This window comes from Vidua chalybeata, chromosome 5 (assembly GCF_026979565.1).
Source record: "Vidua chalybeata isolate OUT-0048 chromosome 5, bVidCha1 merged haplotype, whole genome shotgun sequence".
In the NCBI taxonomy this organism is placed as follows: Eukaryota; Metazoa; Chordata; class Aves; order Passeriformes; family Viduidae; genus Vidua; species Vidua chalybeata.
This window is the reverse complement of record NC_071534.1, coordinates 3,154,960-3,177,330: the sequence shown is the minus strand read 5'-3', so window position 1 is coordinate 3,177,330 and position 22,371 is coordinate 3,154,960. Positions and strand designations below refer to the sequence as shown.

Here is a 22,371-nt window from a genome sequence, read left to right as displayed (position 1 = left end):
TTTTATCTGCAGGACATACTTCTGTTACCCAGTGGTCCATAGTATCTCCTGAATGAGACAGCCAAAGTACATCAGGACAGCTTGATTTAATCACAAATTGTTACCACAAAGCTCACTATTTCATTTTACACTTCCACTCTTCTGAGACAAAGACCGTTTGCTTCACTGTATTTGCTTCACTTCCCAATCCTGCTGCACACTGACTCTTTTGCTCCCATGTCTACTGATTTACTAAACATAAAACTGCATTTTATGTCAGCTCCATCTTCACTATGAACACACTTCTGTTCTCCCTTACCTTGCTTTTATTTACATGCTTACAAAATAGAGCTCTGTGCTTTGCTCTCCTTTGCAAAGTCTAACCCAGCATGAGCTTTGGCAACGTTTACTTTATCCTCACACATTTTAACCTCCAGGACAGTTTTTAGTTTCCTTTCTTCATCCTTTATTGTTTCTCACTTTATTCCTAACAGGTTTGTGGGTTTTTTTTCAGGACTCAGTACCACCTTCATATTTCACACAAAATTACACAGGTCTTTACATAACTACTGGCATCTATTTCCAATCCCCCTCCTCAGAGATAAAATCTAGAAGACAACTGCCAGAAGTGCTTTTCTCTCTTCCTTAGTATGATTTAACCCTTCCATGACGTGGGCAAGTGGCTGCCATGCCTTTAGCTGGAACTCCAGAGCTTCTTCATGGTATAAACAAATAAGCTTGGTCAGGTGGCAACACTGCCTTGCATTTCCAGGGATCCTGTGGTCTCCACCATTTCCTGCTGCTAAGCCTTCTGCTGTGCTTTGGTTTGCAAAGTTTAGTGGAACTGAACTGCCTTTTTCACTGGGATTCACTCTTTTTCATTCTCTCTCTTGATGGTGATAGCCAAATCTGTTTTTGCAATCCATGTTACATTTCCCAGCCCTGAGTTCACAGTAACAGGGGAACTGACCTCGAATTTTGCTCTGCCACTTTGGCTGACAGTAGAAAGAATAGGACTGGGTAACACAGGAACACCAAGGTCGGGGAAAACAAATAAGGAATATATTAAAATAATGATTTAAAAAAATAAAAAAGGTTTTGCACTACTCAGAATTTTTTATACACATGGAGTCATCAGTGAGGCTCAGCTACTTTAACAGGAATGTCTTTCCACAAGTTGTTTTTAACTTACTCTCTTCTGATGCAAACCCTGACATAGCTGCAAAGTTCACAAGAAAAAGAATTCTGAAAATCAAAGAACTTGTATCTATCTGATATTATTTCACTCTTTTTGTATTCTAATCATCTTAGGGGCTTTTTGTCAGCCTTTTCAAAGAAAAAAAAACAAACAAAAAACCAAAACAACCAAATCCAAACAACCAAACAATTGCCATATAATTAAATTTAATGGAGTAGAGTTCTTTTAAGAAGGCTGTTTCAATACTGCAATATCTAATGTGGGGAGAAAGACTGGCAGCAACCACTGCTAGGTAGAGAAGGACTGAAAATCAAGCTGACATCTGTTTAAGTGCATTTCATTAACATATATGGTCATTCAGGTAAGTTTTTCATAACACAAAGCATCACTGCCCTTCTCATCAGAAAGATCCAGTGTAACTGGGACACAGAGAATAAAAAAAATCCTGTCACAGCACAAACTGGGAGTGACTCAATGCAACTGTGTTAAAAAACCTTAAAAGATGAAAAATCAACCTGAACTTTTATGCAAGAAGATGTGGTCAAGCCAAGATGTCCTGTGAGCTTGACAAGCACTCCATGCCTCAAAATCTCAAAGCAGAAAGGGCATTCCCAGCACTTTCTCTTATTAATTTATATATCAACATACTTGAGATGCAAAAGTGGTGACATCTCTCCACTCTGACAAGAAAACAGCTCTGCATCAGAGAATATGATACAGAAACTCCACTGACTACCAGTTTAAGCATGGAATTTCTAGGAATTTGCACTACACAAACTATTTCATTTACTTCATGTATTAGTTTTGTTTCTAAAAGATGTCTGTTTCTACAGGATGCCATGCATTTAGCCAACCTGGCTGTCTTCAAAGCCACTGTCCAACTTGTTACCAAATATGAAACAAGAGAAATGCTACTGATAGCCATGCAGCATGAGGCCATCAACTATCAGAAGGAAAAGCACTGCACTTCAAAAATTATACAAGGGATGAAAGTAAGGGTGAGATACAGGCATCACTGAAGTGTTCAGATGATGGTCAATTTCCCCATTTTATACTCTAAAGTACACAACAACTAATTTGACTCTACAATTAAAAAACCCATAAAAACACTACAATAAAAATATAAATAAGACCAAGGAATTCTGAAGCTTGCTGCCTACTCTCATCTCTCCCTCCTATATATGAGGTGCTAAATGCATGGGCAAAGTCTGTTACAGTGGAGGTCTTGCATTGGAAAGTTCCTCTGGAGGGGAAAGCTGCCTCTCTCCAATTAATACACTGTGTTTTCCCAGACTGTTTAGCAGCTTGATGGCAGGAGAGACAGCTGCAGAGTGCACTCAGCCAGTACCTGACCTTCCACTTGGTCCCTGGGCCCACAGAGACAAAAGTCAGCAACCATTCACAAAGGAGAAAAAAGGCTGCCATGGCTGCATTAGCCAGAAGAAAAGCAGCGTTCCTACCCAGAGAGGGGAACTACCTCAAAGCCAATGTAGCTTCTTGAGCAATCAACTGATCAGCTAAAAATCCACCATCAACATCCAAAATAGGACAGATTTTCAGATCTGACTCTTTACTTTGGAAGAGTCAGTGGGCCATGAACATTGCATAGATCATCTGAAGGGAGCTGTTTTTCTTAACAGGACAGGCTGCTTAGCTGGTGCATGAAAGCTGCCAGAGCCCTTAATTTATCTCAGCTTTGACAGAGCTTGCCTCCTGAAATGATAAGTGTCTGATCAGAGATAACATTCCTAACAGAACCTCTCCTTGCCTGCGTGAGTGTGTGCTATTCCAGCAACTCTGGCAGTTCCTGGAAGGCTTGAGAAGCTCCTCTTGAGAGAGAATCCTATCTCAATTCACCTCCAGTATTACCTTGTTCTGTGAAATCTACACGTTATTCCCACAGGCTCGATGAAATCCTGCCAAGGTTACTCCTTGACACAACACTTCCATGCTTAAGATGCAGGAGAGAACTGGGAATCTTCTGAGAACAATGAATTCTTCCCAAAGGGAAAATACCTGTCTATTTTACTAGAAGCTGCTTTTCAATTATCATGCAGTACCTCTAGACTTGCTTTTCTTAGCTTGCTATCTCAATATCTGACTAAGGTGCATGTCATCTCTTGTCCAATATTTTGCACAAACTTAGCTGTGGCCTTGGGGAATCATGGAAATTCAGATAAAGGAGTCTACTTTGAAACACATGCAAAAGAGGGAAGGAACTCATACTCTGTCAGGAAAATCTTCATTATGGATTTCCCAAAGCTTGTGGTTTCGTGGTAATGTGAAACACTGTACCTGTTTGTTTCCACTTGTCTTTTCCAAACACTTCAATTACTTCTACCTCCACACAATTGTTTGAGAACTGTGTCAGATAAAACAAACCCCTACAGATTGCCTGTGACCAAGTACTGAAAATGAAGATGGGAACTTTGCCAGGGGAGTTTAAAAGTGATGGGGTGAGCTCTGAGTTTGAAATGCTGCAAGTCCTCATATTCCCTTGCAATTAACTTCTAAGAAATACCTTTTGGAGTAAGGTTTCTGAAGTGTGCTATCAATTCAGCAAACATTATCACTGAGGTATAAAGAAGGCAGCAAATGAGATCCAGCAGTATTCTTAGCTTCTCATTTTTCATCTGTGTTCATGTCACATTGAGTTTCAGGATTTTTCCTAGAAGTTTCACCCTCACCCACTTCAGTTCCACTAACTGCCTGTTTGTATTCCAACTCCACTTCTCATCCAAGGGCCTCAAAAGGTTTCACAAGTACCAGCACACTAAAACAAACCTATTTTGGAAGTAGAGGCACTGCACAAGTCCAGACACAGAGATTAAATACCAGCAAGGCAATCAAAACAGTCTGGTGGCAGTGCCAAAAACAGGATCCAGAATGCACAATGCCAAGCACTTCACTTCAAGTCAAGAAAAAACTTTGATGTAAGGAAGTGCCCAGCACTGTGTGCACAATAAGAAAGGAAATCTTGGTATCAAGGCTCATTGTTAGATGCTGCACACATTCAAACATTCAGACATTCCATTTAAATAAGTGCAACTAATTTCTTCTGAAATCCTTTCCTTAATCCTCTCAAAAATTATTATCTAGACACTGTAAACAATTTCTGTACTGCACAGCAACAGATACATAAACCATGTCCATGGCAATTCAAACTGACTGCAGAATGGTGTCAAATGGAATGGATTTTTTAAGGGTTAGTAAGAAGTTCAAAGTTTTAAATCTGGATTCATCTGCCCTTTTACATTTATCTTCTCTTTTAGGAAATTTCTCCAGGAAACCCCTGGCAAGAGCCCAACAGACCTGCTGCATTCCTGTCAGTGCTTGTTTGCACAGCCTCACATCACGAGCTGCAGAACTGCACTTTTCCTGGTAGGAGGCCCTGAATTTGGATAAGCACGTCCTCAAAGACAAAAGGGGCAATGCAACACTTCCTCAAACAGACACAAGAACAAATTTATTTGAATCTCAATACTTAATAGTATCCTGGTTTGGGCTGGGATAGAGTTAATTTTCTTCCTAGTAGCTGGTACCATGCTGTGTTTTGGGTCTGGTGTGACGTAACACTGGTGACACGCTGATGTTTTGGCTGTTGCTAAGCAGTGCTTATCCCCAGTCAAGGACTTTGCAGCATCTCATGCCCTGGCAGCGAGCAGGTGCACAAAAGGCTGGGAGGGAGTGTGGCCAGGGCAGCTGACCCCAAATGGACATGATAGAACATCATGGCCAGAACATAAACTGGGGGGAGATGGCCAGGAGGGACTGATAGCTGCTCAGGGATTAGCTGGGAGTCAGTCAGTGGGTGGTGAGCAAACTGCATTGTGCATCAGTTGTTCTTTGGGGTTATTCCTCCCATTCCTTCCTCTTCATTACAATTATTGTTGTTGTTGTTATTATTATAATATTTTACTTTCTTTCAATTATCAAACTGTTCTTATCTCAACCCACCAGTTTTACTTTCTGCTTCTGCTCCCCACAGCTGTGCAGTACTTAGTTGCCAGCTGGGGTTAAAACATCACAAGCAGTCATCAAATGTCAATGTTACTTTGATACAATGCCTCAACTTTCTCTCTGACTATGGTAGGGTGTTCCCAAGTCCTCAGGAAGTCTGAATTACTCAGCTGTACTATGAAGCCATTACATCTTGAGTTTTCTGATGTTTCCCATTTGATCTATAACACATTCTGCTAAATATAAAAGGCCTGAACTCAAGGAGGACAGTAGGATAAGAAAAGCAAAGTCTACTCATAAGCAAGATACCCAGTATCCATGCACAGCATTCAAAATGTGCTCACACCTGAAGGCAGCCCTCCTGAAATTGTACTGTAGTGCACACGTACCAATCCTAACAGGCTTTCTAGAAGATGTGTTCTACTGAGTCAAAGCTCTTGGGAATTGTAAATGCAAACTGGCTTATGCTGGACCTGATCAATAAAACTGTCCTTAAATTGATAAGCAACCACCATTCTCAAGACCTCTGCTACCATGTCAGGCTCCATCCCCGTATCATCAGACTAGAAATTCTCCCCAGCAAAATGAGGACCTAAACAGAGAAATGGGGAGATGAAGCTGTACAGATAGAAAGGTGTTTAATCAAAAAATCATCTGGTGCAGAAGTACCCAGTAGAGTTACCAAAGAACCACCTCTAGTGCTGGCCAAGACATTTTACAGCATTAATTCAGCAGCACATGAAATAAAAATCAGTGAGATGTTGATATCTACTGGTCCCCTAAGCAATGAAGAGCAGAAAGCCCCCCCCCCCAACCATTATAATGTGCATAGGACCAGATGACAGCTAAAATACTGAAGGATTCTGAAACAGACACCCCAGAAACAAACATGTGAAGGTGTAAGTCCTCCTCCACACTATTCCACAGTGTCCCACTAGAATTAAGCTCTCCATTCTCAGATACTGTCCATAAATGTGGAAGTTTGTTCTCTTCATAGCAGTGAAAATTAATGAATGAAATTGAAAACTCACACACCTGTCTTATGAGTGTTGCAATGTTTTGCCCCACTCCCCTCATTATTTTTGTTAAAACAGACTTCTGGAATTCCCAAAACAGACACTGACAAAGCAGTTGCTAACTGCATCAGTGGGGCTGAGTTTAGAAACAGCTGGCAATTGCACTGATCTGACCTTTCTCTGGTTTTACTGGAAGCAACCAGAAGTGAATGTAATTAGCCAGTTTAAGATCAAGGTCATCTGTAATTCATACTTATGTCTTGGAAACAAATAGAAATTCATCTAACTCACAGTGTAAGTTATGCTTGAGGAATAGTGCTCCCCATATGCAGATGCATGAAGCAGCAGCAGTATGTAATGAAGGTTGGGAGTTCAGTATGTGGTTTAACAATACAGAAAAGTTGCCTTCCTTACAGCAGAGGTATAGAATCATCCAGGAGTATGGCTATTTTTGACTCCTGGAAAGTGGCCAGTGTTGTCACTGGTGGGTGGAGAAGAGAATAAGGGGAAAGGAGGTATTAGGTCACCTAATCCAAGCTCCAGGGAACACTGTTAAGCTCAATATTCCTTCTTACATCTCTTCTGGCAAGAAAATCTTTATGTTTGTACTAAATTAACTTTTACTGCTGCCCAAATGGGTTTCCAGTACTAGAGATACAATACAAGTTATGCAGGGATTTTAAGCCTGTTAATCACTCAGGAGCATTGATAAGTCAGTAACCTATTACCAATCATTCTCCATTTTGCTGGTATCATCTAGGATGTCAGAGCTCTCCCTGGTATTTAGATCAGCTCTATCATATGTTGTCTGGTCTCATTTCCATTTTCTGAAAGAAGCTGAGTGTGGGAAGGCTGAAGAGGATAAAATAACATAACTCTGTAGGCATAAATTTTGTTCTGGAAGCTATTCAAGGTATGGTACCTCAAAGAACCACCTGGGTTCTTGATGAGGCACATCTTGATGAGGCACATCCAGAGACTGGCAGGGAGAAAAAGGAAAAGAAAAGGCCACACTAGATTTTAGAATCACCATGACCTTGGTTAATGAGGTTTCCCACTTTTTGAGTGAAGCAGTCTCTTTATTTTTGTTAAGTAACTTACAAATTACTATTTAAGACTGATTGTCCAGTTATGATCCAAACAGTGACCCCTTTTATGTTGTTACAAAGAAAGCCTCTGCTATCCTATCCACTACATAACACTTGGTATAATTTATTCATTGTGGCATCGACCTCTTGCCACTCCTCTGTAGCACAAGTACTATCTGCAATCCCTCTGCAATCTCTCATTTCACTGTGAGGGATCAGACAGGTGATCCCCAAATCACACCAAGCCAAACCAAGGCTATTTCCACCTAAAAGCAGGAGTGAAATCTTCAGTGGCAAACGCTCCAGGCACACGGCTCAAATGACAGAAGGCAAAGCCAGGGACCAGGAGGATGAAGAACTGCCTGATGCAGGAGAAGGTTTGGAGAAGGACCCAAGAAGCTCAACATGACCTGTCAACATGCACTCACACCCCAAAAAGCCAAACATATCCTGAGCTGCATCCAAAGCACTGTGGGCAGCAGGGCAAGAGAGGGGATTCTGCCCCTCTGCTCTGGTGAGACCCCACCTGAGTGCTGCCTCCAGCCCTGGGGGCCCCAAGGCAAGAAGGAGGTGGATCTGTTGGAGCAAGCCCAGAGGATGCCACAAAGGTGATTAGAGGGATGAAACATTTCTGCTGCGAGGAAAGGCTGAGAGAGTTGAGGTTGTTCAGCCTGGAGAAGTCTCTGTGGAGGCCTCAGTCAGTACCTAAAGGGCTGAGGATGGACATTTTACAAGGACATGGAGCAGTAAGACAGTGGAGAATGGCTTTAAACTGAAAGAGGGTAGGTTTAGATTGGCTATCAGGAAGAAATTCTTTACTGTGAGGGTGGTGAGACCTTGGCATAGGTTGCCCAAAGATGTGGATGTCCCATCCCTGGAGGTGCTCAAGGTGAGGCTGGACAGGTCTTTGAGCCACTTGGTCTAGTGGGAAGTGTCCCTGTCAAGGGCAAGGGGTTTAAACATAATGATCTTTATGGTGCCTTCCAACCCAAACCATCCTATGATTCATTCTATGAATCTTTCAGGACAGATTTTGCTTATTTTATATAGAAACTGGTACTTCTAGATCCACATGGGACAATGGACAATATTTTGATCTTGTTGAAGAACCACCCATCAGAAATCTGAAATTTTATCAAGCACAATAAAAGTGTGGAATGCAATGTTTTCAGGCTCCTGTTCAATTTGTCATCAGATTCAAAACATCACCTGTGAACAGCTATCTTCCTTCTCTTTACTGAGCTAATAACCACTATATCTCTTTTGAGGCAATGTCCTAGAGATTTCCATAATCACTGGATCTCTCAATACATTTAGATACTAAGCATGGCTTTACCTAATTTCGACCATTTGTGTTAAAATTATCAGGTGCTGCAAATGGAACAGGCTGAAATCTTAGGCTGGCAGTTACAGGAAAATATAGTGGGGAATACTTGTCACAAGGAAAAGATCCATATACTCCAAAAAGGTTCAACACCTGCTCCCTCATTCTGCTGCATACTTTTCTATTATCTACACTTATGCCACATATTCTTGTGTAAATGTTACAAAGCAATTGAATATTCCAAACAATCCAGAGTTTCACACCTTAGTGGAAATTTTTCCTAAAACTAGGAAAATTCTTGTAATTATATATGTAGATAGTTATATTAAAAATCTGGCACAGTTCCAGGAAACAAGCTTCCAAAAGATTTATTACTGATTAAAAATAGTTTACACATCAGTTCTGATGTGTTTTCACATCAGCCTGGAAGTATTCAAAACCTCTCTTGGGTAAAAAATTCCTATTTTTAAACACTTCTACCCTCAAGCCATCAGATAAACGTCTGTAACAGCAGAAAGGAAGATTATGAAATTTTCCTAAAAAAGCAAACACAGCCTTTGGGATGACAGCAAACATGAGAAATGTCAGACTAAACATACATTTTTGAGAGAAGATGTAAGCAACTAAACAGGGCACAGAAGTGCCATCTCATCCTTAAAGAGCATCTGCCCAGTTTTGTTCAGAAAGCCCAAGCTAAACTCCACATTGTAAGGATCAGCTCATCTAATTCACCTTCCTTCATAAATACACATCCAAAAAGCAGGAGAATAGCTTTGAAGTTGACTCTGGATTATCTGCTCCTTCCCTTGACATTATTACTATTTATTTTGGTTTTGTGGCTTTTTGTTTTGTTATTTTTGGTTTGGGTGCTGTTTTGTTTTGGGGTTGTTTTGTTTTTGTTTGGTTGTTTTTTTAATTTGGTTTTCTCCCCTTATTTCTTGCATTTTAAGATACATCACCAACTACATATCTTAATAAATTACACTGCTGATCACAAGCAGGTGGTAAAACTATAACCCCCTTGTTTTAATTTGTATTAATTATTGTTCACTCATTATTTTAGAAGTACCTTCTTACACTTTTTTGCCCCTGTTACAGAAGTCATGACACTAGAGAAGAACCACAGGCACAGAAACAGAAAGTGTGAGGTAACTGTGTAGACTTAAAAGAGAACTGAGGTGAGGGTTGTCTCTCCTACCACTGCCACATTTGGTTACTCCAAGTTTTAGCTGAAAACACAGCTTCCTGTATTGGTACAGCAAGGAGGTCTGATTTCTTCTCTGATGGGGCAATCTCTAGAATGCACCTCCTTTCATCTTTTTTTTTTTTTTTTTTTCTTAATTCATGAAGCAAACATTTGATTTCTGGAGAGCATATAGGTAGCTGCAGAGTTAACAGCTCTCCTGATACAGAACAGTGGAGGCTGTTGGAGTGGTACATCAAAGTGACATTTCTAGTTCATGCACCAGCATATGAAGTTTTGCACTGAATGCTCATGGCCCCTCCTCAGAACTGAAGGCCCATCTTAACCTCAAAACTGGCACTGCTTAACACAGTAATGAAAAACTACAGGCAATTTCAAAGGCATAAAGCAATTGCCTCCCTCCAAAGAAGGAAATTTTACACAGACCAGAACTGGTTTGTGGTTGTAGTTCTGTGACCTGCCATTTAAATGTAATCTACTCTGGCCAAATATCATTCACAATTGAATTTTCAAAAATCATCTGCTCTAACAAGCTCTTAGCTGCAGATGGTGGAGTTGAAAGCAGGTGAAGCATCTGAGAAAAAAATACAGAACAAGTCCCTAATGTAGACTAACCCATTGTATTTTTGAGACCAGGAAAATGCAGCTCAGAACTATGATCCAGGTCTGTTTGTCACGGTGAGAACATCACAGAATAGGCTCTTAAGGGTCTTGAGGAAGGCAGGTCACCTCCTTGTGGAAAAGACAACAGTCCAGCTAGAACACAAGACGCAGCACTTGGCTACAAAGCTTAGCATTTACTCATTTTCTGTCTATTCATCACACCAAAACATCCCACCACCACAGCAGATCCACACCAAGCAGAGGAACCAGAGCCTGTCACGACCCTTACCTGTCACACTTCTGGTCCCTGTTCTCCCATGGGTGTGACTTCCTTGCTCACCCAGCATCACAAAGACCTCTGGCCCACAGCAAGCCACACAAAACAACCTCCTAAAGACACCAAACTCTCTGAAGCCACAATGCTGAGAGCACATCTGTCCAAAGTCAGCTTTGCCAAGGCAGTAGAACATCTAGCAAGGAGGTGCTCAGCAGGTCATGCTGTCTGTGCAACGTGTGCCCTGCACTCCGAGCAAACCACAACGTAACAGCAAAATCTAAAAAAAACCCACCACAATACAGAAAGAGCCTGAAAAGTAGTAATTGGCAGTGATAGATGGCACATGCCACAGAGCTCCCCAAATGGCTGTTGTATTTGAGCTTGCTAGATCTATTCATTCCACTGTCCCCCAATTCTGTATCCCCTTGCAGCATCCCTCACCTGGAACCAGTGGAGGGACAAGGGGGAGGACAAAGAAAAACTCAGAAACCTGAAGTTTGTTTGGAATTTATTCCCTTGAACATTTCACACAGTTGAACAAAAAAAAAATCTCAATTTCACAGCAACAGGGAAACCACATGTTACATAATTCAGAGACACACACACCCAAAACAAAAACAGGTTAAAAACAACTGCATAAATCAAAGTCTTCAAAGGGGCTATACAGCGGAGACATGAAGCCTTTCTGAGCACTAAATCATCTCACTTGAACATTATCTGGCACTGAACTTATTTTATGCACAGTCCCCTCTTTTTCTCTGAGGGAAGCAACCTCAAAATAGTATTACTCAGATTCCACTTTTCAAAAAACCAGACATTTTAATTCAGTAATTAAAAAAAAATCCAACTCTTTCACACAAACTTAATATTATTTTTCTAAGACACAAAAATATTCAATGAAGCTCTTAAAGTGCCCAGAAAAATTCATATCACCCTCCAGAATATACACATACAAACAACAAATATTCCAGTGGCACAAGTCTACAGGTCTGAAAGCTAGAGAGAGAGGAGGAGTTGGGAGCCCAGTAACTCCCAAGAAAAAAGTGTTCTTAGCAGGATCCAGCCACGAGCACAAATTCAGCACACTGGTGTTTTGTATTTATCCTTCTCAGTCCTCAAAACGTTTTTCAGGATTTTTTCAGTGAAACTCCATCAGGTCAGCAGCATCTCCTACTCTTAAGAACAAATAACCTTCCCACCACATCTTTTCCTTTCCAAATTTTCTCGGCTTCAAATTGCCAATCCTTTAGCATTTTCCTTTCCTTTATGCCAAAGCCACCCAAATCCTGATAAGAACACTGAAAAGGAACATGATGGACTGGGAACAGTCAAGCACTTATCCTAACAGATTCCTGGCTTGTTTATTGGGAGATGATTCACTGGGCACTGAACCCTGGTTCTAATCAGGCAACCTGTACACTCTCCTCAGCTTCCAAAAATACAGGGTCTGCTTCTTAAGTTTGTACTGAACATTGTAAATGTTTCAGAGAGAAGTCAATCTTCCATCAGATCTCTCTGCAGTTGTGTGATACCCCAAAAAAGGGTTCAGAATCATGTGCCAAGTCCTGCTAAACACACCACCATGGCTCCACCAAACAGAACAGACAATATTCAAGGCACACTAGCAGAGGAAACAGCTTTCATCCCCATTTGGTGGTGCATCCTGAAATATGAATATTTTCCTTTTTTTTTTTTTTTTGTCAGGAAAAAGAGTGGGATATATTTGTAAACCTTCAGTGGTTTAAAATGAAGGCACCTCAAACAGAATGTCATGTCACAGAATTTGTTTGCTGTTATCTTCCATAATTAAATGTTTAAACTAGACCAAATTAAAACAAAAACAAAACCCAAAGGTGAATAGTAATGAAGTGACCAAGTAGAGGATTTCATCAAGATGTTTGTTTGCACAGCAAACAGTATTGCTTTGAGCAATAAATCATTTTCACAAGTAAGGCATGTTCAATGTATGCAGAACGATGAAGAGGCAATGCTTCTGAACAACAGAGGCAACGTTCATGAACAAGAAGCTTATTCCTAAATAGAAATATATATTTGTATTTTTTCAGACACAACATTGAATTGTGTGCAAATAATATTGGATGCATTCAAAAATACTTATACTTGTACAGACATTTAAGATCCTTTTCCAAACGTGGTTCAGATAATTTACTTTTAAAGGACATGCCATTTAGAGGAAACAGCCACTCTTTCCTAGCTCTCCAGGTCAGCAAAAGACCTTCCTCATCTATATTGCTTGCTATATACAACAGTACTTGCTTAAGGGTCTACTGTGAAGGGCTTTGCTCTGAATATTTCTCCCTGAAAACCATTAAGGCACATCCATAGGAGGATTTTAACTTTTCAGACTGCATACCTATATCATATACACCATGTATTTATGTGATATTAAAGCACAAGTCCTACTACCTCTAGTTTGTATTGCATTTTTCAGTTTTTCATCCTATTGCTTATGTTTGATTTCTTAAATCTTTCACAGGTCAAGTAACTAAAGCAAAAGATCTCATGACATGCCTTTTATTGCTGTACAAGTGTGAGTTTCCCTAGGCAGTCTTTCCTTTATGAATTTCCTATTGCTGATAGGGACAGAAATGCATTGTTGTGAAAACATGAGCCTGAAATGAGAAATATTTTACAGCAAAACATTGCTGGCTAACATCACCCCAAGGAGCTTATCATAAAGCTGATAGGGGTAAAGACTGTTCCAAGTCCATCTGTCAAGAAAGAGCTGAAAATTCAGAAACATTCTTACAGACCTTTAGAACAAACAGAAGAACAGCATTTGCATTAAAAGCACATTAAAACCATATAAAGTACTGCAAATTATATTAAAAAAAAATCCAAGACACAGCAGTTACAGATTATCAAAGGGAGAGACAGTTGAAAAGCAAAAAGTTTTTTGTCCAGTTGTTTTGTTTTTTTTTTTCTTGGCAACAGCAGCATTTTGGCACAAAGGCAAATGCAGAAGATAGAGAAAAACAGGCAGACAAGGTACAGAGAAAGTTACAGAATCTACGACAAGCATGCCACAGTTCAGCGGGACCAAAAGCACAGTAAGAGCTGTCCCCAACTTCCCTTTCCCAGAGAGAATGGCAGCCACTGCTCAAAAGCTTGTTGCCACTTCCCACACTGAAGGGTTCCAGAAGCCAGTTTGGCCATAACCTCCCTGCAGGCAGCAGGGCAGAAGCCACACAGGCTCCCTGCAAACCTCTCACAAAGAGGGTGATTCCAGCTGACTGCTGAACAAACCTCATCCTGCTGATCACAGACTGTGCCGGGCAAGCACCGCTGGACACGGGACAGACAGAACTCACCACATGCCAGCCAGCACCGTGGCCACCCAGGCAGGGACTGACATCTTTAGCAAGGTTAATCCGTGCCAAACAGGTTAGTGACAGCACAAGGAAGGGCTTGTTGTGACCAATCTCACCTCGTCTGGCTAAACCTGCTGAAGGCTGTTCTGTTGAATATATTTTAAGCATTAAGCTGGCTAAAAAAGGTTTGGTGATATAGCAAAGGGGGCAGTGAATGTAGGGAGAAAACCCATGCAATTTACATCCATTTGGGATTTCATGGCAACTACTAAAAAGCACGTCTTGCATGAGTCACCATAAAGCTCCCTGAAAAAAGCACTTCTGGTAACTCAGGGCTGAATTTAAGTCTCAGGTCTAAAATTTTTAAATGGCTGCCTTTTTATATATTCCACAATGGATGTAACTGTTGTACACCTTCCCTTTGCCTCCTAAGCTATATTTGCATCTCCACCAAATATCAAACCTGGGCACGTTACACGCTTTTCTGCTTTTACTTAATCCTTTTAGAGGCAACTAACACTCTACACCAAGACCTACCTCACTACTGAGCATTAGTTCAGACCTCAGGGCCTGAAATCGCTATTGCCAAATTCCATTTGGTGGTCTTGCCTTAAAGGAAGTAAAACACTTTCAGATGTATGACCTGTTCTAGGTGAGTGACCAGATGGATGAAGTGGAGGCTAGGAAACAGACCTCTGTCTTCATCTCAGACAGGTTTTTGCTCGAGGTATTTGTCTAGGCTACAGTGAAAGCTTGCAAGAAGGAATACACACAAATAGTTTAAATTCAGGAGTTATACTGAGATGTAATCTTACAGACTCCTTTTGATTATTCAGAAATAATATCCTGTTCTTCCACTGTATAGATAAGCTTGGTAGTTCAAAAAGGTTTGTTTTTTCAAACCATAAGTAACTGTAAAACCCACCACAGGTTTCCTGACCTAGCTGCCCAGCAAGGAGGGGAGCTGAAGGCAGGCACCTATAGGACATGACTGTTACTCTAACAGAGAACTGACCTGCCTTTAGTGCCACTGTGGCTTGTTTTTAAAGTACATTGCATTTTGCTTCCTCCTGCTTCTTAACCATTGCAAAGTCAGTCAGTAGTTCCAAAGTTATTTAAATCATACTGCACAAAGAAAATGAAACTCAGCCACTAATGGTATTTCTTTAGCACAACAGAGGCACTGCTCACCTCTTCTACCACTGAATGTACTTCTGCCATGCACACACGAGAATGCTCCACAATGCCCTGCCTGAAAGGTGACCCAGCTAAGCTGAGCACGTCCTAATGCACTTAGGGCACTGCAAGGGGCAAAGCTTTAAAAGGTCCAAAAGCTCTGAACATTATGCTACAGTTATATGCTGCTCTAAAAAGCAGAAAGCAAACAGAAGGAGCCCTAGATTTCAAGTTTTGTCATTAGACAAAACGGTGTCTGTTCCATCTTACTCCTCTGGAACTACTACAGTGCTGCTACAAGGATTGTGCCACCACTACAGAAGGAGTGATTTATAGCTGATTTTTGTCTGATTTATAGAAGTTTATCACAAACTATGCCAATTGTTTGCACTACTTAGTGACCATTTAGGTGCTACTTGCTGAATGTTCCTTTGTAAAAACAATTAAATTTGATTTGTTGGAAGGACTAAACCAAAGATTTTCTGCCAGCAGTTGCTGTGATAAACTAATTGATAAATGTTAATTCAAATCTCCTCCTCCCAATTATCATCATCTACAGCTTTGCTCCACAAAACACCTTATGCTCACATCAGTTGCCCTGTGCATCAATAAATATTTTTTCTATTCATCTTTAAGAATATGCTCCAAGCTAAAAAAAAAAAAAAAAATCAGTTTCAGAGAAAGCAGTTTTAAATCTCTCCAGTTATGCAAAAAATGCTGTAGTTCACACATCTGTCCATAGCATTTTGCAAATATCATTCTTCCCTACCCTTTTCTCACTTTTGCCATATGGAAGTTGCACACACACAAAAGAAGAAATCTTGAAAGTAACTACACTCCAAAAATCAACACACTAAGGATAAATTTCCGTCAGATTGCGTTCAGTTACAATCTTAGAAACACTTGTATAATAATACAATGTCAACAAATACCATGATTTTTATCTGCTCCTGGGTTGTTAAGGTCTTCTCAACTGGCACTATGAAAACATTCTTTTCTCAAAGTATTGCTCTAAGTATGTTCCCTTTCTAAAAGCAGCTTATTCATAATCTTCTGGAACAAGTACTAGAAATTAATATTTCTTCCTTTTTCTGACATCACAAAAGGAGCACTTGGGGGCTGGGCAAACGAGCATTTGTAGCACAGACACTTCTCTCATGTTAGAAGGAATTAGAATTTCAAGTTAAAAGGGAAAACTATGTCACAGTAAGACACACGCATTCACCACCCCATTCCCAAAGCCATGGCCAGGAGCAGCACAGATGCTGGCAGAGGGAAGAGCACCATGACCTGCCAGCACCACGAAATTCAAGGGGTTTAAGGAATCCAATCCCATTAGCTGTCAGACACCCAGAATTCCAAAGGAGACACAATCCAAAGGTAATGGGATCTTTCCCATTCAAGTACCAGATTAATAAAGAGAAGCTTGGGAGAACGAGAAACCACACCCAGAATTCAGGAAAACACAGAAATCCAGTTTGTGAGCTATTCCAGTGCTTCATAAAAACTTTTAATTTCACTGACATTGAGCTGCATACATTACAGGGCTCTTTATCTGGGCTGACTCAGAGGAGACCCTCAACTGGGAATCTGTGTTTTCCTGGTATTCTTTCAAATAATGTCCTTGAAAGAACTGAGAACATCTAGGCCCCAAAGCCACAGTGCAAAATAATATATTGAGATTTCCACGTAGCACACAAAATTCACATGGCACCGCAAAAACCAAACGAGTTACACAGCTCCAAGTTGGCTGACATTAATTCTCACTGGTCAGCAGGCTGCCCACAGAATTCCCCTAGGATCTGCCCGAGAACTTCTGACTGGACATAGAGAAAGGGAACCCCAAATGCCAGCAGCTGACACATGAAAAAGGAGTCCAGAGGGTTCTGGGCTATGTGGTGCCCAATGGAGGAGACTGTGCTGTGCAGGCGCTGGCTCACCACCCTAACTCTGGCCACGAGGCCGAGCGAGCACTGCACCACCCTGCTAAAGAAGGAAGCGGAGCTACCTGGGGCCCTCTCTGCTGAGGTGGGGATGCTGTTGGCCCGTCCGCTCCCATCGCTGGCCATGGCGTCCTGCAGAGGTCCTTTGGTGTCCTGGAAGAAGGTGGGGGAAGTTAAATTCATGTTAAAATTGGAATTGCTGTGAGTACTGAAGACGCCAAGCGAGGAGCTGAGATACCCCGCAACCATCAGGTAAGGCAAGGTCTGAAAAACAAGCATGTTCCTTCTCAATTTAAGGCTTTATTAAAGCTCTGAAAAACAAACTGGATAGCCAGCTGTAAGATCCCTGAAGTCTGCTCCTCAGGGAAATAAAACAGGTACCATTTTTAGTCTTTATTTTTGGCAGGAAGTATTGGGATGGATCCATTATCCTTCCAAAAAGGAGTACAGCTCCAGCTTGTACTGTAATAACACCTGAGAATCAGGCAGAAGGGCAGGCACCACTGCTTGCACAAAAGGAAAATATAATTCAAGGGACAAGGGCAGTTTGCAGCATGCAAGCTTAACAGAACTTAAGAAACCAGCATGTAGCTTGCTCAGACTATGTGAAAATACTGAAAAGGGGCTTGAGGAGAAAAATTAGGTGCCTTGGATTATAACAACAAAAGCTGAGGGACTTTATTACAGAGTGTCTCTTCATCTGATATTTATAGCACAAATACTTCTGTTATGATAGTGCAGGAAAGGGGATATTCTGTCTTTTCATGCAGGTTCCTGTTAACACACAGCAGACCTTCAGAAATGAAGGCATGTGATCTTCATAGCTTATGCAAGTGGTGTAGAACTTTATGTTTCAAAGGAAATGCAAACAATTTGTTTCATCTTAAGTAAAACCATGGAGAAACAAAGAAAAACCGGAACTGGTAACATTATTCATTTAGTCTCAGCATACACTGAGAAAGTACTTCAGCTGACAAGAAAAACAAATCAAAATTCTGCTTTGAATGGGATAGCACATTATTTTATAGTAAGTACCATGAAAAGAGTAGTAGTACTAAGCAGAGGAATTGCTTTTAAGTAAGATTTGGTTGGACTGTAAGCTTTCATGATAGATAAAGCAACTAAATGCATTCTGAATTTTTCTACTTTCTGAAAAAACCCCAAACCATCACACATACTTTCGCAGTGTTAAGAATCAAAATCCATTTTCACGGCACGTTAGATGAAAATAATGAGTTACCTTTCCTGACAGAGGACCCACTGCTGGCCTCTTCCTCTGAGCATAACCAGAGACTCGGTAACAGTAGTGAGGTTTACAGTAGAATTTACCTGCAGATAAAACACAAATGATGGTCAGCAACAGGAACACAGGAATTTAGCACAATATAAACGTCCATCTCACTGCAACTTATTTTCTGCTGCCACTCCCGTTGCTCTCTCTCATTTCTTCACTATATGCAGAGGCAAACACTGGCTGAAGTTTTAGCCCCAGCCCTGCTCTCTCCCCTTGTAACTAGGCTCTTTTCCATTGGGTGCCTGACAGCCATTTAGTTTAAAATCCTATCAAACACCAAAGCAAAGCTGTGAGGCTTGTGTGGCATCACATGCTAACAATGCGGCAGTGTGCGAGGAACAAAGAAATCATCACATGAAAAGCTGGCAGAAGCACTTTTGGAAAAAGCAAGAATGAATACAACCAGCAGAGGAAAGTGGGAGAGGACAGTGTTAACTCCCAAAGAACCATCTCTCAAAATGCACAGTGGCTACTTGTAAAAAGGACAATGACTCATTTTCACAAATAAGACCTTTTGTGATCCTGCTGGTTTTACTAACACCCCAGAAGTCTAGAGAGGTTTTTCACTGGTAACTGAGCACTGTCAGGAAGACAAAGCAGCATTAGCAATATCATAATGCAATTACTACTGGTACTAATAAAAGCAGCAAACTGATGCCTCATCATTATCTTCCACTGTACCTTTGTCAGTGTATCCTGTGTGGCATGTGCAGCCCACAGCACTCTCCACTGCTATCCCATTCCTAGAGCTTTGCCAATGCATTCCCAACACACATTCTGACCTCTGCCTCTTCATCTAGTTTCTCTGTGCTGGATTTGCAAAATGCTTTACAATGGAAAAGTGACAAACATATTTCTAGAAATCTTTACTTCAATAAGTATTTCCTAATATTTACTCATACTAAAACCTGCTTTTTGAGACTGTCTGAAATAAACAGCAACTGAAAAGCTCTTACATAAAAATTCTCAGAGTTTGAAGCCTAAAACCAGACACTGACTGCAGAAGCAGCTAGATGAACAGCAACAATGTGTGCATAGCTTTGTTTTTTTTCCTCTCAAAGAAAACTCAGAATGAAATACAAGCAACATTTTCACAATTATTATACTAGATAGGATACCAGAGATTTCTGTTTAGCCACATCTCCTTCATATACACACACAACTGTTAGGCATGTAATATTTCAGAATGAATGCTATAAGCCTGCTGAAACTCCAAGCTCTGTGTTTGCTTCACTGAAAACTGCACACACAAGCACGCTTGCAGAAGGAATCACTAAAAATCTGGTGGCAAAAACTGTTTCAGCCCATACGGCTGACAGAGGAGCTCAGTCTGTTACTGCCTAACAGACAGTCAGATATTCAGTTACTTGTGAGTGCTCAAAAAATGCTTTTCCCCAACTTTGATTTCTGACAAAGATGTTACTTTTATATGTTGATTTCAAAATTACCACTGGCCCCTTTAAACTTGCATGCCAAGTCTGCTGAACTTCCAGACAAGCAATAAAGGGGTTTCTATTCCTTACTGAGAGTCTGGTTTGATGATTCTAAGTTTCCTCAACTCTTCACAACCCAGCAAGTCCTTTACTTAAAGTCATTATATAATGCATTATGAATACACAATTTTAGGGTTTTTTGCCCCTTAAACCAGATGGTGTTTCCACAGCCATTTTTCTACCCAGTATATATTGAAAGATTCTTCTTAGTTACACAGAATGGATAACCATCAATTTCAATCTGCAGTAGAATATCTTGGAGTGTCATCCTGTGACATCAATTTAAAATTTTTACTTCACCTTTGCCTCAATCAGTGGGAAAAATACCAGTGCTAACACTTTTTTCCTGTTATTCTGTTTTTTACACCATTATGTCTGAAATAGAATCCTTTGCACCTTACTTGTCACTAGTTTTACACCATTTTGCACTTATTTTCCTACTGAGACTGGATTAAAGATAGGCAGCTGTGCAAGAAAATAAATGCATACCTGCTGATGTGAATCAACATTTACCTGAAATACTTTCTCATACATTTCCTGCAGAAAATGTGATGGTTTTGTCAATCACTGGTCAAACAAAGATTGTAAATACATAGTTACCCTTACAAGGAGATCACTTTTCACAAGTGATGGATGATCTTAAATTACTACTTTCAATATGCACGCTTTGTTGATAAACTGAGTTTCACCTGCTGCCGTATTGTCTGGTTTCTCAGACTTGTAGGGTATATCTGAAGCTTTCCTTCATTCTTAGCATGTTAGATTCTTTTAATTGAGCATGTTTTGTAATCATATTCTATTCTCCTTTGTCTATCAGATACAGAAAATGAGTCACTACAGAATCTTCAGGAACTACTGCAACAACACTCTCTAACACTGACTTACTTCTACTCAACTTTAATGTTCCACATTTTCTATATAAACAAAACTTAGCTTCTAATGACCTATTATCACAGCCCCCGATTATGAAGTTCCTATTTTATTACATCTAAAATAAACATAGAGAGTTGGACAGCTGTGGTACCTTCAAGAAGAACAAGCTGACCACATTTCTCTCCAACTTGTCATTTTCTCTTAAGTGGTATTAAACACTCAGGAGTTTTATTTAAATACTGTCAGATGAGGACAGTGAAAGGTCTAGCCCTCAAACTCAGCCTGTAAAGCTTTTTAAAGCCTCCAGTTATTATTTGTTTACCCTGCTTTCTAGCAGCTGTTAATGATGCCCTAAGTTTTACATTTCATATTTTCCAGACTCTGTACTGCCTTAGTGTGCGACTCTGAACTTCACATAAAGCGTTAGCAAGTTCTCTTCACAGTTTAGTCAGACAAAACAATCCTTTTCCAGCCTGGGAACCAAGGACACTGCTGCAGCTTTGGGTCCAAAAGTGTGAACAACGGTGGACTGAGGAGAGCAATCTGGGAGGATGGGACTTCATAACCTGAAGTTGCAATTGGACAATTAACCCCAATATGGAAATGGACCAAAACTTTTAAAAGTGTGAAAACTCGTGACCCAGGGTCCATCTTGGGTGGAGCCACGGCCAGGCTTTTGTACTGCCCAAGCTGTAACCTTTGAAGGCCTTTTAATAAATCCCTCCTTTATTCCTTTAACTCTGCCCAGCCTCTGCTCCAGGCAGCCTCTCCAGGCATCGCTGTGATGTTATATTAATTCCTACGAGTTTGGCTGCTCTGCTGCCGCCATGACCTGGCCATAGGAAATCCACGAAGCTCCAGCACCTTGAGAGATGGTGTGTGGGGAATGGAAGTTACCCTCATTCACCAAATCATTTTTAAGCGACAAAAGAGCTTCCAGGACAGCGAGGAGCCTCGGGAGCAGAGGGCCATTTCCCTTACCGTCCTCGATGTCGTAGGCGTAGGAGGACAGGCGCAGGGTGGTGGCGCAGTACTCGCACTTGAAGCAGCTGCGGTGGAAGAACTTGCCCTCAGCACTGAGCCTCTCCATCACGTAGACCCGCTTGCGGCAGAAGTAGCACACGTCGCTGCCTCCCAGGTTCTGGGGGAACTCCTTCTTGAGCGAGCCCTGGACACAAACAGGGACGGCTGAATTTGTGTGTGCCCAGCCTCACCGAGATCACACACCAAGGTCACGTTTTTCTCTTCGTTTATGTGGATACGGGAGCACCTGGATGCTGCTGCAGTTCTCGGACACTACTCACGGTTTTAACCAGGACACCAAAAAGTAACCTTGTTGTCCAGGAAAAAGGGTCCTAGGAAGCCATGCCTACATATATCAGGAGTAAAACAAGTTCTAGGTAGATGAGTGGACACCAGTACTATTAATGATGACCCTGAAATCAGTGACTTAAGGAGGCATATGAAGAAAGGTAAAGCCATTAGAACACCCTCAAACAGCAGTTCTTAGACCTACATTACCAAAACCAGTGCCTCCTCCAGAGAGCAGCAGTGCAGAAGTGTTATGAACAGCTTTCTTAATTCATTATGCCCAGTCTTTGGACCCTGGCA

At 41.0% G+C, this 22,371-nt stretch overlaps 1 protein-coding gene across 4 annotated transcripts in view; it reads right to left on the bottom strand.

Annotated features, from left to right (window-relative positions):
• The window catches only part of MICAL3 (microtubule associated monooxygenase, calponin and LIM domain containing 3), a 107,481-nt gene that overhangs the window by 49,812 nt on the left and 35,298 nt on the right, over nucleotides 1–22,371 (bottom strand). For 3 of the 4 annotated variants that reach the window (XM_053942017.1, XM_053942014.1, XM_053942018.1), the window contains 3 exons: nucleotides 21,742–21,928; nucleotides 18,341–18,429; nucleotides 17,166–17,253 (listed from right to left, as the gene is read on the bottom strand). In XM_053942017.1, the coding sequence (XP_053797992.1) occupies nucleotides 17,166–17,253; nucleotides 18,341–18,429; nucleotides 21,742–21,928 (364 nt within the window). The remainder of the gene's footprint in view (nucleotides 1–17,165; nucleotides 17,254–18,340; nucleotides 18,430–21,741; nucleotides 21,929–22,371) is intronic. The other variant, XM_053942016.1, reaches the window with a different exon arrangement.